At 49.7% G+C, this 16,015-nt stretch overlaps 2 protein-coding genes across 4 annotated transcripts in view; one reads left to right on the forward strand and one right to left on the reverse strand.

The window, feature by feature from the left end:
• Window positions 1-1,253: 1,253 nt before the first annotated feature.
• On the forward strand, window positions 1,254-6,607 carry PAFAH1B3 (platelet activating factor acetylhydrolase 1b catalytic subunit 3). Of its 3 annotated transcripts, none has more exons than XM_058195028.1 (6): window positions 1,254-1,352; window positions 2,186-2,281; window positions 3,427-3,516; window positions 3,613-3,729; window positions 4,669-4,791; window positions 5,887-6,607. In XM_058195028.1, the coding sequence occupies exons 2-6, from the start codon at window positions 2,201-2,203 to the stop codon at window positions 6,151-6,153; spliced, it is 678 nt and encodes a 225-aa protein (XP_058051011.1). In that variant the 5' UTR covers window positions 1,254-1,352; window positions 2,186-2,200; the 3' UTR covers window positions 6,154-6,607. The 3 variants fall into 3 exon arrangements, with proteins under 3 accessions (XP_058051011.1, XP_058051010.1, XP_058051012.1); XM_058195027.1 differs by having other exon boundaries at window positions 1,269-1,397; XM_058195029.1 differs by lacking the exon at window positions 1,254-1,352 and adding an exon at window positions 1,418-2,037.
• Window positions 6,608-8,077: 1,470 nt separating this feature from the next.
• CIC (capicua transcriptional repressor) overlaps window positions 8,078-16,015 on the reverse strand; it is a 49,886-nt gene continuing 41,948 nt past the window's right edge. Inside the window, exons 15-21 of the mRNA XM_058195036.1 lie at window positions 15,734-16,006; window positions 14,490-14,959; window positions 13,810-14,090; window positions 13,205-13,356; window positions 11,857-11,988; window positions 10,684-10,815; window positions 8,078-9,384 (exon numbers count right to left, since the gene is read on the reverse strand). Of these exons, the coding sequence (XP_058051019.1) occupies window positions 9,038-9,384; window positions 10,684-10,815; window positions 11,857-11,988; window positions 13,205-13,356; window positions 13,810-14,090; window positions 14,490-14,959; window positions 15,734-16,006 (1,787 nt within the window). The 3' untranslated portion in view covers window positions 8,078-9,037. The remainder of the gene's footprint in view (window positions 9,385-10,683; window positions 10,816-11,856; window positions 11,989-13,204; window positions 13,357-13,809; window positions 14,091-14,489; window positions 14,960-15,733; window positions 16,007-16,015) is intronic.

A 16,015-nucleotide genomic window follows, 5' to 3' on the forward strand; every position in this document is an offset into this window, starting at 1 on the left:
ATTATCTATCTATCTATCTATCTATCTATCTATCTATCTATCTATCTATCTATCATCTATCTATCTATCATCTATCTATCTATCTATCTATCTATCTATCTATCTAAACTGATGACTACAGCCTTTTGTTTCCTAGTAGGATTTGATTGCTTATTTAGCAACCTATGACTTACTGTTGTATCTTATGATTCTTGACGAAGGTATTTTTTTTCTTTCTTTTTATGGACACCGAGACCATATGCACCAAAGACAAATTCCTTGTATGTCCAATCACACTTGGCCAATAAAGAATTCTATTCTATTCTATTCTATTCTACTCTATTCTACTTTATCCTACACTACTGGCATAGCATAGCATATAGTATTAGTATTAGTAGTATTAGTATTAGTATAGCCTTTATTGTCATTGTACATCATGTATACAACGAAATTGGTTTTAGCCTCACTGGTGCAATCCATGACAAAGAATACATAAATAGTATAAAGAATAAATCCCTTTGCAAGTAATTGGGGGGGGGGGGGAAGCCTAGCCATACATTTCCATGTGTGCTTGGAGTGATTGTGGTTGTGTTTAAGAGACTGACAACCCAAGGATAGAAACTATTTTTAAACTATTTTTAAATCAGCTGGCTATGCTGGCTATGCTTCGATGTCTTCTATCTACCTACCTACACACATATATGCATATAAATCACAGAGAAGAGTCTTATCAAAGAGGGAAACAAGCTCCATCCAGCCATCAGCTCTTGTCTTCTTTATTATGCACAAAAGAAATTCCCGTTAACCCCGAAAAGGAGGATGCTGGGACATGTAGTTTAATAACAAACGGGAAGGCACCAGGTTGGGGAAAGCAAGTAGATCAGGGGTCTCCAATCTTGGGAACTTTAAGCCTGGAGGACTTCAATTCCCAGAATTCCCCAGCCAGCAAAGCTGGCTGGGGAATTCTGGGAGTTGAAGTCCTCCAGGCTTAAAGTTCCCAAGATTGGAGACCCCTGATGTAGATAGATGTAGGCCAACTCAACGGTAACTCTGACTGAACCTAACTTCAATGCCCAGATGGCTAGAAACAGATAACAGGACTGCAGAGTACATGATTTTCCCAGGCCGCAGTTCCACCGGTGATGCTCTCGAGCAGCCACGTCGTCGAATGGAGCCAAGAAGCGAAAGATGAATTGGGACTAGAGTAGGCGAAACCATTTGCTTCACCGGGAGGGAGACAAAACGAGCCTCCTCCTCTTTCCCCCCCCCTGCTTCCCAGGTCGGGTGGTTCCGCCCAGGTGGCAAGCAGGAAACCGCTTCCAAAGCGGAGCTGAAATCGGGCGAGCCGAGCAGTTTCTCCGGCAGCTGAAAAGGTCGGGGGAGCGGTTTATTACTATTATTTTCCTCCGATTAACATCGTGAGTAGTTCACCCCCCCTTTTTGTCGAATGGTATCGGCTGTTTGCAAGCAGGCAGAGCTTGCAGGGAGAATGAACCATTGTGCCCCCGGGGGGGGGGAGGAAACGGATTAAAAACCCACTTTTGTTTCCTCTCCGAAAACGGAGAGATTATTAATCCGTTAGAAGGCTTTCCAAAAAGGAGAATGGAACACGGGACACATATCAAGAACTATATGTGATGGGCGGGGTAATCCTTCTCCGCGTCTTTCCCCCCCCCCCCACCTTTTCTATGCATTGATGCATTGATCCACTACTGTCCGGGTTTAATGGTGCAAAAGGATGGGTGCAAGCAAGGCTTGTAATATCAAAACGCTGCAGAGAAACGTCGTCCTCTTTTGCCCGGGTGGGAATCGGAATGGCTGAACAGCTTCGCCGCTACTTCTAGACTGAGCTATTAGCGCCGCACAAAACAAAAAACACACAAAAAAAACACACCACACAGCCCTACAGGGGTTGCAACAGAATAGATTTACGATTCCCCCCCTTCTTTGAGGAATGGTACCGCCCAACCTTTGTACGGTGGAGGGGGGAATGAATGGACGAAACCATTGGCGAGGGAGGAACGGTGACTGGCACCGCCTGTATTGTTCCTGGACGAAGTAGGTAGTCCTTTCCGGCAGGTCCAGCTGTTCTTTGGCTTCGCCCTCTGGATGGGGAGCAAGCGGGGTCCATGGTGGAGGTGCGGGGCGGGCACGACGTTAAGGCAGGGGTTGAGTCCCCTTCTTCTTCTCTGCTTTGTCTCCATAGGATCTGCAAGGGACCATGAGTGATGGTGACAAGAACCCCGCCAGCACCCCAACCCCGGTCATCGACGTCCAAGGGGATGGGCGATGGATGTCGTTGGTGAGCTGCTTGCTGGACCGCAGGGATCTAGCTGAAAAGAGGGTCTTGGGGTGGAGGGGACCCTCCCCCACCCTCCCTGGAACTGCATGGCCACTCCGATCCCCTTTATAGTCTGTTAAATAACAAGAGTTGGAAGGGACCTTAGCCACGATGTCAAAAAGATGTCGAGACTCTGGAAAGAGTGCAGAGAAGAGCAACAAAGATGATTACTGGACTGGAGGCTAAAAAACATACGAAGAACGGTTGCAGGAATTGGGTGTGTCTTGTTTAATGAAAAGAAGAACTAGGGGTGACATGACAGCAGTCTTCCAATATCTCAGGGGCTGCCCCAAAGAAGAGGGAGTCAAGCTCTTCTCCAAAGCACCTGAAGGCAGGACAAGAAGCAATGGGTGGAAACTAATCAAGGAGAGAACCAACCTAGAATTAAGAAGAAGTTTCCTGATAGTTAGAACAATTAATCAATGGAACAACTTGCCTCCAGAAGTTGTGAATGCTCCAACACTGGAAGTTTTTAAGAAGCGATTGGATAACCATTTGTCTGAAGTGGTGTAGGGTTTCCTGCCTAAGCAGAGGGTTGGACTAGAAGACCTCCAAGGTCCCTTCCAATTCTGTTATTCTATTCTATTCTTTGGAAGTCTTCTAGTCCAACCCCCCCTGCTCAAGTAAGAAACTCTATACCATTTCAGACAAATGCCATCCAATTTCTTCATAAAAACATTCCATTGATGGAACGTCCTTCTGGGAGGCAAATGGTTCCACTGATTTGTTTAACTTGGGGTTTAACTCTCCCATGCTGGCTGGGGAATTCTGGGAGTTGAAGTCCACAAGTCTGAAAGTTGCCAGTTTTGGAGACCCCTGACTTAAAGGAAAGACCCAAAATATTGGTGGCGATTTTTGAGCTGACTCGTCTACGCTTGGAGACACAATTCTCTAATTTCCACGAACAGCCAAATGGGAATATATCAATATGTCTGTCAGAAATCTTGGGGTTAGCACCCATAAATCCCCTCTCAAAATCCACCGGATTTTTGCTTTGGATCCCAATTCCTGTGCTATTCCTCTGTTGTTTTCCCTGCTTCCGGAAATTTAGTCTCTCCTCAGCTTCCCCCTCTAAAAACTCTCCCAATTTTCTCCACTTTCTGCAGCACCACCGTTTCATTGCCGACAGCAAAGACAAGGAACCTGAAGTCGTCTTTATTGGGGACTCCCTGGTGCAACTGCTGCACCAGTTTGAGGTAAAGTGGATCGGAAAAAATCTCTGGGGAAAATCATCAATTGGATCCATCAGTTTTATCATCTGCTCATTGGCCTTTCTCTCTCTTCCCCTCCAGATTTGGAGGGAGCTTTTCTCCCCACTGCATGCCCTCAACTTTGGCATCGGGGGTGATGCCACGCAGCACGTGCTCTGGCGCCTGCAGAATGGAGAACTGCAGCACATCCGTCCAAAGGTAACAAGTTGGCAACTGACGAAATAGGCCTGAAGCCCAGGATCATCTCCCTACAGTACTGAAAAATGTTACTCAGGCCTGCTCCCTGTATATTTATTTATATCCTGCTTTTATTATTTTTATAATTAACTTGAGGCAGTGAACATATCCAATACACCTTTCTCTTTCTGTTTTCCCCACAACAATCCTGAGAGGTGGCTTGGGCCGAGAGTGACTGGCCCAAAATCCCCCTGTGGGCTTTCACGTCTAAGGTGGAACTAGGACTCACCATCTCCTGGTGATTGGCCCCAAATCACCCAGCCAGCTTTCATGGCGAAGGCAGAACTAGAACTCACCGTCTCCTGGTGATTGACCCTAAATCACCCAGCCAGCTTTCATGGCGAAGGCCATGACTAGAACTCACTGTCTCCTGGTGATTGGCCCCAAATCACCCAGCCAGCTTTCATGGTGAAGATGGAACTAGAACTCATTGTCTCCCACTTTCTAGCCTGGTCATTTGTAAAATGCTATATGGTACCTCTATGGCAGTGTTTCTCCATGGCTGGGTGTGGAATTCTGGGAGTTGAAGTCCATACATCTTAAAAGTTGCCATGGTTGGAAAGTTGGAAACACTCCTCTATCATTTGTGCAGAGATTCCTCAAAATATACAAGCTCCAGAGCAGCATTCAACTTAGGGTTGCTGAGGCTACAAGATAAGTTTGTCTTTACTTTTCAGACTCTGTAGTCTTGTCCATCCAAAGATCCAGAATTTACACTTTTTATAGCAACAGGTTTTTCCTGCACATACGAAGGTGTTGGTTTTCCATAGCCAGGTTTCCTGTCATGGCGCTAGATGGGTAGCTGTGCGTAAGCATCGGCGTCATTACTTACTTCCTTTTGCGCAAGCCATCAAAAGAATCAACAATTCTTTCTCTCCTCCCTCCTTCCATTGGTTCTAGATTGTGGTACTCTGGGTAGGCACCAATAACCACGGACACACTGCGGAACAGGTGACTGCTGGCATAGAATCCATTGTGCGCGTCATCAATCAGCAACAACCCCAGGCCCGTGTGGTTGTATTGGTGAGTTCCAAGCCCGACTCCCATCTGATAAAAATGTCTTTTAAAAAATGCCACCCTCTCGACCGGGCTGAGTTCCCTGCTGCCCTATAAGCAGGTGTGGGCTGCTAGGGGTTCGCAAGAACCTCTAGCTAAGATTCTGTGCAGTTCGGAGAACCCTCAAATCCCATTCCTGGCTGGCCCTGCTCACCCTTTCCCTCCCAGGAGTCCCCACATGGCCCGTTTTAGATGCAGGTAAGTGCAGGGCACACATGGAGGCTCCAGGAGGGTGGAAAATGGGCCTACCGGAAGTTTGGGAAGGCCAGAAATTGGCCCATTTCCAGCCAACAGAGGGCCTCCGGAGCCTGGGAAGGCCATTTTCGCCCACCTGGAGGCTCGAGGAAAGCATCAGAGCCCGGAGAGGGCAAAACACCCCACCACCTGTGGTGCAGGAGGCTGACTAGGCCACCTAGCAACTGGGCAGAGAACCCCTTGCTAAAAATTTTGAAGCCCATCCCTACCTATAACATTAAGCCAGAATTTAATTGGCAAAATAAACTAGAATCATATGGCTTGCAACATATGGCTATCTTCATATTTATGAAGCTTATAGCTGTGGTCCTCGGCTGATGGCTGTTAATTGAGCCTGGTATTACGGTTCTAAGCCATGGCTGTCCTTAAGTGGGTCACCATGCCAGAGTTTACGACTTCTGCAGTGGTTAATAAAGCAAACAACGCAGTCATTAAAATGAGCTATTTTCTTCAATGGATGCATTTTTGGGGAGATGGGAATTGGAATTAAATGCTTAGAAACTGGCAAAAAAAAATTTTTTTTGCCGAAAACCGTACCATTCCGTACTGCAAATGGAAGCCAGTTGCCAAAGCAACCAAATTGTGATCACATGACCATACGTCTGCGGGTCTCCATCGGAACTCCAAAATCAGGTTTTTTTAAGTAGTCCTGAGATGTGTCGGAACTTCGAACCGTCGGTAAGTGAGGGCTTTCTATACTAAAAGACTGCTTTCCCAGGTCATTGAGCCCAGCTGATGGCTCGCATCAGTTTAGAAACAAACCCCCTTTGTGACTTAAGATCGTGGTCTTTTCTATACCTTGCCCAGGGCTTGTTGCCACGGGGCAAAAACCCCAACCCGTTACGAGAGAAGAACCGGAGGGTGAACGAATTGCTGGAGAGTAAGGTGCCGCTGCTACCCAATGCCTCCTTCCTCAATGTCGACCCGGGCTTTGTGCATTCAGACGGGACTATAAGTCACCATGACATGTACGACTACCTCCACCTGACCCGCAACGGGTATGCCAGACTCTGCCCTGGACTGCACCGCTTGCTGCTCTGCCTGCTGGGAGAATGCCATGCTCAAACACCTTGATGAGATGCCCTCGATCATACCTAAGATGCTTTGTCATTGGCTTGAGTGACTGCCGGAGGCTTAGAAGCTAGATTGCTGTTGGTTCCAGATCGGCCGTTTTCAACCACGCCGACTGTAAGTGGACTTCCAACTCCCAAAATTCCCCAGCCAGCACAGTTGTGCTGGCTGGGGAATTCTGGGAATTGAAGTCCACCTGTCTTTAAAACTTGCCAAGGTTGAAGAAACCTGCTCCGGAGCGCCAGTAGTTTCCCACCCATCTTCTTGCCTGGCATTTGAAACTGGGTACTCCTTTACTAACTCCATAAGTCTCCGTGTGGGTTGTTTTCTTTGCCAAGGGGTGGGGATGATTGGCACTGCGACCTGCAGCTGCCAAAAAATAATTTTTTTAAAAAAATTGGCACAAGTTTTAACGGGAACATGTCTGTTTTTATGTAATAAAAATAACTTGGAAGTTTCTGGGCATTTTGTGATTCTTTACCTATCAACTGAGTTTCGGACAGGTAACGAATGCCCTAATGGGGCAAGTCATTCACGCCGTTTGGCTAGTCACCTAGCTTTAAAGAAAAGCAGTTAGCAACAATTTGCATGCAAAGCCTTTTATGTTTTGGAGAAATCTTGTTCTTGCTCTCTGCAAACGGTTTTTCCGCTTGCTCCCTTTCTGAATTCCATAGTTTTATCTTCTTGTAGATAAAAAAAAAAAAAAGCTGTTTATCGGGTTTTTTTAAGCCAGCTTTTTAGAGACAATATGAAACTTATAGCTGTGCTGCAGAACCTTGTCACATTTGCTTTCTCCTTCTCAATGAAACTTGGTGGGGATACCAAGGTAGTCCTTGGCTTACGACCACAGTCCAGCCCAACATTTCTGTGGTTAAGTGAGACATTTGTTGTGAGTTTTGGCCCGTTTTATGACCTTTGTTGCCGCAGTTGTTCAGGGAATCACTGCAGTTGTTAAGTTAGCAACACAGTTGTTAAGTGAATCTGGATTAACACTGACTGTCAGTAAAGTCACAAAAGGAGGATCATTGCATCAATTTGAACCAGTTGCCAAGTGTCAGAATTTTGATCACGTGACCACCTGAAAGCTGCAGCAGTCAAAAGTGTGAACGATGGTCGTCACTTTTCCGTGCCTTTGTCATTCTGAACGGTCACTAAATGAATGGTTGCAAGCTTCAGGTAATACTGAACACAATTCAAGAGATCTGCACCAGGATGCTGTAGGGCAGAGGTCTCCAATCTTAGCAACTTTAAGACTTGTGGACCTCAACTCCCAGAGTTCCTCGGCCAGCAAAGCTGGCCGAGGAACTCTGGGAGTTGAAGTCCACAAGTCTTACAAGTTGAAGTCCACAGCAAAGCTTTGCTGGTTGAGGAACTCTGGGATTTGAAGTCCACAAGTCTTACAAGTTGGAAGTCCACAACAAAGCTTTGCTGGCTAAGGAATTCTGGGATTTGAAGTCCACAAGTCTTACAAGTTGAAGTCCACAGCAAAGCTTTGCTGGTTGAGGAACTCTGGGATTTGAAGCCCACAAGTCTTACAAGTTGGAAGTCCACAACAAAGCTTTGCTGGCTGAGGAATTCTGGGAGCTGAAGTCCACAAGTCTTAAAGTTGCACGGTTGGAGACCCCTGATGTAGGGAACGTTTTGTTTCAAAGCCCGGAGACGAGATTGTGTTCTCGTTGCAAATCCACAAGGGGAGCCGAGATAACTGCTCCCCAAAGCTTAAAATCTGCCCCAAGGAACGTCTTTAGTCCCCTTCCCTCCCAACAGACCTTAACCAAAACCTTTCCAGCATTATCTTGGCACCTGCAAGGATGAGAAAAGCGGAACCAGCCAAAATGGTTGGTTTCCTTCCGCTGCGAAGGAAAAGGCTTGCAGAGTGCAGAAGGAACCGAATTTCGCGGCAGGAACTGAAATCCTACAACCAAGACCAGATTGTTAAAGAGCTTTAATAGTATATGAGGTGGGGCCACCCCAATACAGAAGGGGTTACACATGGTCAACATGTGGCTGTGGCCACCAGGGCACTCGTCCTTGGGAGGGGAGCTTGCCAGGCCAGCTCCTTCTCTTCCCAAGACCCCTCTTTTAAACTCCCGTCCAGATTTAGGCTGCGCCACACACAAAAAAAAGTCCTCGGTCCTCTCTTTGCAAGACCCTCTTGGCCAGACTCCACAGAGCCCGGCCTTGCCCCGGATCATCGACTTTCCCTCTCCCTCCTTTCTCTTCCTTCTGGCTTCTCCAAGTGACCCAGCTTGCCAAATGACCAAAGCGATCGCCTCTCTTTTCTTCCCGCTGCAAGGATGGATGGAAAAGGCTCCCTTTCCCCACCCCCCCACCCACCCCCTCCCCCTGCCCCGATGACTTTGACACAGAAGCAACAAGTTGGTGGGGGATCTCCAAGTACTTAATAACATTATTCGAAGGAGATAATGGGGGGGGGGTGGATGGGGAGGAAATCAACACGAGGTCTGTCATTTTACAGGGGTTGGTTGGTTGGTGCGCCTGGGAGGGCCTTCTGGCAGACCCCTACCCCCCACCCCACCCCTTCCCCAGAGGTCTCCTGGCCTGTGTCCTGGAATGGTCGATAGGTCAGCACCACCACTTGAGTTCTTTTGGGAGGAGGGAAGGTGCGGAGGGACCTGCTGGAAGGCCACGGCCCATCCATGTCGGATCAGAATGGCTGAAGAGGCCTGCAAGGAGCCCAGGCAGTGTCTACAGGTTGCGGAAGCTTCTCCCGTACAGTCACAAAAGAGAGCAGGTGAGGTTAGCGAAGGGGGGGTGCCGGTGAGGGAGCAGGACACGGGTGTGAGGAAGGGGGGAGGGGTAAAGGTCTGGGGCTCCCCCACCCTCCACGTGGCTGCTTTGTCTTGCTTGCTGTTGGGGTGGCTGTTCATCTGCTGGTGGTGGCAGCGGTGCCGCTACCGGCCGTCCCTGGAGAAGACTGCTGGCTACAGTCCCAGCCGGCGGCTGTGGCGGAAGGGCTGGCGGCTGGCGGGGCAGCCTCTGTGCTCTGGACGGAGTCTTGCGGGAGGCTCAACTCCGTCAGCTGTCCCTCTGCGCTGCTGACCCCCACGACGCTGCCCGGGATGCCTCCGGGCTCCGGCGTGCTGGGGGCTTGCTCCGTAGGAGTGGCTGCCTGCATAATCTTTTGCCTCACTTCCCGGATCTTGAGTTGTAAGCAGACCTTGGTGGGGAAGATGTCGGAGTAGCGGGCTTGGAAAGCTGCGGTGGCTTGGGCTGTCGAAAGCGAGAAAGGCAAAAAAGAAAAAAAGAAAGAAAAAACAAAAACTCAGCAAGGCTCACTGATGGGACGACGGGTAAGGGAGCTGCTCCCTGTATAGGAAGTCCTCGACTTATGACAATTCAACCCAACATTTCCGCCGCTAAGCAAGACAGTGGTTATGTGGGTTTTGCCTGATTTTACCACCTTTCTCGCCAGTGTTGTTAAGCGAATCCCTGCAGTTAAATAAGTGAGTAACCAGGTTTTGAGTGAATCTGGCTTCCTCTTGGCTCTGCTTGTCAGAAGGTCACAAAAAGGATCCCACGACCCCCAAGGACAATGCAACTGTCACAAATTACGAGTCAATTGTCACGTATTTGAAGTTTGATTTTCGGGGAAGCCGTAACGGACATTTGGAGAACAGTTGTAAGCTACTTTTTTTCAGTGCCCTTGTTACTTCGAATGGTGATTAAATGAAGGGCGGCATAAATCCAGGATTACCTGTACAGGAAAATCTTTTCCCTAGAGCAGGGGTCTCCAAGCTTGGCAACTTTAAGCCTGGTGGACTTCAACTCCCAGAATTCCCCAGCCAGCGTTGCCGTGAGTTTTAAAGTGGCCAAAGCTTGGGAAACACTGCCCTGGAGTGTTATTTCTTAAAGCCTTTTTTCCCCAAATCCACAATCCAGAAACACGCAGAAACGAGCCCGCTCTGGCCTGCAGCTATCAAGGCAGCCCTTCCCTCCCCAGCAGAGCCCAAAAGCCGTCAAAAAGCATCTACTGCAGGATTTAAAAAGAGAAGCAAGCTGCTGTTTTCTTTAGCACGGTCAAGACTCTGCTGGACTTAACTCTAGGACAGGAGTATCAAAACGCAAGGCCGGGAGACTAGATGTGGCCCCACTGGGTGCTTAGATCTGGCCTGTGGGGCCACCCCGGAAACAGTGAAGGACCGGGTTGCGGTGCCCTGGCCCGACCCTGGCTGACCGGGCGCTGATCTACAACCTAGCGGTGGCTGGCAGCATACTGTAGGTGGCCATGGCAGCTGAAAGCGGATCCTATCCCCCCAGCCCACAGGCACCCCCAACACGAGTGACATTGAACTGGCTGTGCCCACCCTGCCCATTCCCATCTGGACCCCTGAGATCAAACACAACCCTGATGCGGCTCTCAATGAAATTGAGTTTGACATCCCTGCTCTAGGAAATCCAGAGCCCATTGATACTCAAGACGGCCATTCAGCTGGAAGTCAAGACAGGGCCCAGGCAGTGAATCGGGAGTCTAAAGCGGGTCACTCCAAGGCCGCAAAAATTTACTCCTACCTGAAGGGAAGAAGCCATGATCCTGGAAGAGCTGCATGACTAAAGCTCTCCGCTGATCCAGGGTACGTCGGAGTGAAGAATAGGGCACCTTCTCGTACTCCAGTTCTCCAAGTACGTCGTCGGTGTCTGTGCCTACAAGAGAGATGGACACTGCTAGAAGAGGGAGTCTGTAAAGACCGTAGACTTGCCAATCCCTAAGGAGGTCCATCTAGCAGGGCCGAGAAGCAGGGCCTTCTCCGTGGTGGCACCCTCCCTGTGGAACATCATTCCTGTGGAAATAACCCTGGCCCCTACTTCAACACTCTTTCCAAAAGCCCTGAAGACATGGTTCTGCCAATGGGGTCTGGGGTCTCGAGAGTGGGATGGAGCCCATCAAATGGTTCATTTAATTATTGTAGCCAGGGGATCGGGGTGGGTGGGGTATTGCTGTTTTATTGTTCTTATAGTAGTGACCGAAACTATGGAAACCTTTTGGGAAAAGTGTATTTTCTAAAACTAGCGAATAACACCACATTTTTTGGAGTAGTACCATAAAATTGTATATCAATGAAAGATAATTTAATCAAGAATGTAGTGCGATAACTTTTAGAAAGGATTTGCGGTTAGAATCACAGTTACAGTATAAAGAAGAAAAGTGAAACACATAAAAAAAATGAGATATACAAAAATTATCACCATAGAAAAACGAGATATACAAAATTATCACCATGTCAGTTAAAACATAGTTGGTTAACCTTTAGCATGAATTATGGCCTTACAACGTCTCCCCATGGAGTGAACCAAGTCTTTTGAGTTCTGCAGCTGTTCTAATGTGAAACCAAGATTGAAGGATGGCTTCTATTAACTGGGTTTTATTGCTGGGTCGCTTCTGACTAACCAGTTTCTTTGGTCGGGTCCATAGATTTTCAATTGGGTGAAGGTCTGGGCTATTCCCAGGCCATTCCAGCAGTGGAATAGGATTATCTTGAAACTCCCCCAAAAAAGTGGTGTTATTAGCCATCAAACCTCAAAAATACACTTTTCCCAAAAGGTTCCCACAATTTTGGCCACTATTATATATTGGGCTCTTATCCTTGTAAACTGCTGGGATTACTTATACATTTTCTTAAATAAATTCCTTCACTGGCAGCCTTCTTCCCCTTTGGGTGGGATTCCCTCCAGCTTTCAATCTACCTGTTTTGTCAAAAGTGAAGATGTCTCCTTCACACTTGGCGCTCTTGGGAGTGTTGGGCTCCGAACTGCAACTGGAGCGACGGCGCATCTTCCGTTTGGGGGAGATGGGGTCTTCCGTGGAGGAGTCGAGGTCTGAAAAAGGAACCCCGGGTTAGGAGGCAGACACACCAGAGATGCTCGCACTCCAGCAACCTGCTCCACACGAAACTCAAAATTGTCACACTGGAAACATACTTTGATGCTGCTTGTTTTTCACATTGCTCTACAAGAGGGAAGGGGATGGGCCTAAAGAAAGGAGAATGATCCAGAAACATGAGAGAGGCCCTGCAGTGTTATTCCCAGGTCCCAAATGCTATGCCAAAAGCTGCCCAAGGCCCTCACCATTCTCAGTGGAGAGCAAGTTTGATGAAGTGGTTAAGATGCTAGCCTAGAAATTAGTACCGTGAGTTCTAGTCCTGCCTTAGGATGACTGGGTGACTTTGGGCCAACCACCAGGAGGCAGTGAGTTCTAGACCAACCTTAGGCATGAAAGCTAACTGGATGACTTTGGGCCAATCGTCCCCTCTTAACTCAACCAACCTCCCAGGGTTGTTATTGTGGTGGGGGAAATAGGGAGTAGGAAGGCATGTTGGGAGATGCTCACTGCCTTCAGTCATTTGTAAAAGTAATAAAGGCAAGATACAAATAAATACCGTATTTTTCAGACTATAAGACGCACCAGAGTATAAGATGTACCAAGATTTCAAAGAGGAAAACAAGAAAAAAAAATTAGTTTTTGCCCTCCCCAGCCCCCAGGAGCACTCTGCAGGCCTCCCAAAACCCTCTGCATGTCCCGTTTTTGCAAATAACGGACTGCGCAGAGGGTTTGGGAGGTCTGCAGAGTGCTCCTGGGGGCTGGGAAGGGCAAAAACTCAATGCGTGGGTGGTTTGGGAGGCCAAAAACGGGCCTGGTTTTGGCAAAAATGGGACACGTAGGGCGGGGTTCAGGAGGCCAGAAATGGCTGTATTTGATGTATAAGACGCACCAACATTTCCACCCTCTTTTGTGGTGGAGGAGTGCATCTTATACGCCAAAAAGTACGGTAAGTGAAGAAATTCCTGCACTACCTTAATTATTTGAAGAAGAAAATTAGCCTTCCGTCTATTTCAGATTAACTCAATCATTCCACTATGTTTTTCTTTTTTAAAAAAAAAACTTTCATATCACTTTCCAGTAAATCTAGGTTCTTGACTTGTAGAGTTGCCTAGAACCTAGAACCTGGTCAGCAGCAGGACTAAAGACGTCCGTCCTCTCTCCCAAGACTCAGTGACCTTCACGTGCTTCCCTGGCCGCCTCCTTCCCACTTACCGGTGGAATTCTTGCGCTTCTTGCGGTAGCTACCCAGGATGGCCCGTGGAGAGGTGGCAAGAGACTGCAGCGTAGGTGAAGGCAAGACCTCTTCTGGCTTGAACTCGGGCAACTCGGCAAAGCGCTCCTCAAAATCCACTTCAGAGAGAACCCTACTGGGGCGAGAGGAGAACAGGGAGGAGGTATGGATCAGGCCAGACAAGGCAGACAGACAGACGGCCTCCCCTCCCACAGACTCTCCCTATTGCTTCCAAGCCAGCCTTCCTGGGCATCCCTCCATATGGCAGTGCTGCCCAATCGCCCCAGGAATCCCTCTAGGAATATGAATTCACAGCTCATCCCCAAGTTGACTATCATTTGCATTTAAGCAGAAGGCAGTCTTAGAACACGACAAAGCCTGGCAAGGGCGGCCAAAGAGGAGAGACGGTTACAGCTGGATGAGCCGCAACTTTTCTACAACTGCAAATCACTACCAGGATAACGTCACAAAGAAGTCTCCTCGTCGTCCCCGCCCACCTCCCAAAAAAAGAAATACAATCCACGTAGTGCAAATCTTTAGGACTTTCGCCCCAGACTCCGTCCGCGCTTGCCTCCCCGTCACTCACTTGTCAACAGAATCGAAGGTTTTCTTCAGGGGGGGAGGCCGGACCTTCACTTTCTTCCCACCTGAACCCTCCTTTGGCTCAGGGCCGTCGGTTGTAGGGGCTGCTGCTGCTGCTGCTGCTGGGGGCAGAGTTGAAGCGCCGCTTCTGGAGCCCTCGCCGGCGTTTGACGGGATCGGACTGAGCGAAGAGGAGGAATTGGGAGCTGCAGATGAGGCCGAAGCCTCAGGACGAGCCTCTGGTCCGGCTGTTCTCCAGTCAGGTGAGCTGGGGAATTTCGGGGCCTGGAGGAGGAAGACAAGGGAGAGAAAACTAGCGAGCAGCTTGGAATTCCCAACTACGGTGATGAACTCAGCTGCAGGTTGCCGAGACACAAACAGGAAGCAGATCCTCTTTGTTTCTTTTAAGAACCAGGGTAAGACAGGATCCAATCCAGTGGTGAAATCCAAATTATTATTTTTTTACTACTGGTTCTGTGGCTGTGGCTTGGTGGGCGTGGCAGGAAAAGAATATTGCAAAATCCCCATTCCCACCCCACTCTGGGGCCAGCCAGAGACGGTATTTGATCAGTTCTCCGAACTATTCAAAATATCCGCTACCTGTTCTCCAGAACCTGTCAGAACCTGCTGGACTTCTTATGGGGAGAGGGAGAGAGGCCAGGCAGTGCCACCGGCCTTTCTTACCGTTTCCGTCCCTTTGCTGCCTAACAGAGGGGGCAGTGGAGGTTCACGGACAGCACCCTCTTCGCTGGACCCTGCTGTCATCTCCCGCTGGCTCCAGACGACTTCTGCGGCCGGGATCTCCGTTACTTGTGACGGCTGGGATGCCGGGGGTGATATCGGCTCCCAGCAATCTCGCTTCAACTCCTGAGCTTTGGCAGGACTCTTTTCGGCGGCGCCATGGCAGGCGGGGGAAGAGGGGGTGTCTTGGGGCCCCGCCTCCCGCGAAGGCCGTTCTAAGGTTTCGGTCTCCCGGTGGTACCGCGCTGCTCCAGAGTCCTGCTGCTGCCCCGCAGGAGGCCGCACGGGGCCTGGCGAGGAGACGGCTTCGTAAGAACCAACTGGGATGTTCGCAATGGTGGCTTTGACTTTCTGGGGAGGCTTGAGGGGTGGGCGCTGAGGCCGAGTGGGCGTCGTAGGAATCACTTGTGTGGCTGGGAGGGAAGAACCGAAAAAGGTGATCGTGAGCAATACAGGTTCAGCGCAGTCATCCTACTACACACAAAGCAAAGGAAAGCTGGCTGAGGAACTCTGGGAGTTGAAGTCCACAAGTCTTAAAGGGACCAAGGTTGGAGACCCCCTGCTCTGGAGTCCATTTAGTCATCATCATGACTAGCAAAAGCTTAATGAGGACAGGGGTGGACTTAAAATATTTTAGCAAGGGGTTCTCTGCCCAGTTGCTAGGTGGGCGTGGCCTAGTCAGACTGCTGCACCATGGTGTGGGGGGGGGGCACATGTTTTTGCCCTCCCCGGACTCCGGAGGCTTTCCTTGAGCCTCCAGGAGGGCAAAAACAACCTCCAGAGGCCCTCTGGAGGCCAGAAACAAGCCTGTTTCCAGCCTTCCCAAACTTCCGGTAGGCCTGTTTTTCGCCCTCACTGAGCCTCCATGCACACTCTGCACTTACCTGCATCCAAAACGGGCCACCTGGGGACTCCTGGGAGGGGAGGGGTGGGCGGGACCAGCCAGGAGTGGGATTTGGGGGTTCTCCAAACTGCACAGAACCTTAGCTTAGAGGTTCTCCCGAACCCGTGCGAACCCCCAGCAGCCCCACCCCTGAATGAGGAACATCATTTTGAGGGAGAGCTCAGAAGGGGTTCTCCTGAGTCCCTGCCTTCGCTCCCCCTTCCTTTTCTCTCTGGGACACGACTCGTACCCCCATTTTCTTTCCCCATGCGATTCTGATCCCTGTCGCCCACCCCCTCCCTACCTGTGGAAATCAGGCTGTGGTTGGAACTCCCAGCGCTCTGACTGGCGCTGCCCCCCTTGGGCAGGATGGCTGTGGGAGAGGAGACCGTGGTCGTGCCCGTGGCGGCCACCGAATAGACCACGCTGTGACTGGCGGACTGAACAGGACTGGTCCCTGTGGGGGTGGGGTAGACGGCAGTGATGACCTGTCCTTGCCCGGCACCGGAAACTGGGAGTTGAGGGCTCTGAAGTGGGGACATCCCCACTTGTCCCGAAGCCAGCACAGGATTCTGACCTGAAGGAA

Source organism: Ahaetulla prasina, chromosome 10 (assembly GCF_028640845.1).
Source record: "Ahaetulla prasina isolate Xishuangbanna chromosome 10, ASM2864084v1, whole genome shotgun sequence".
NCBI classification, from domain to species: domain Eukaryota; kingdom Metazoa; phylum Chordata; class Lepidosauria; order Squamata; family Colubridae; genus Ahaetulla; species Ahaetulla prasina.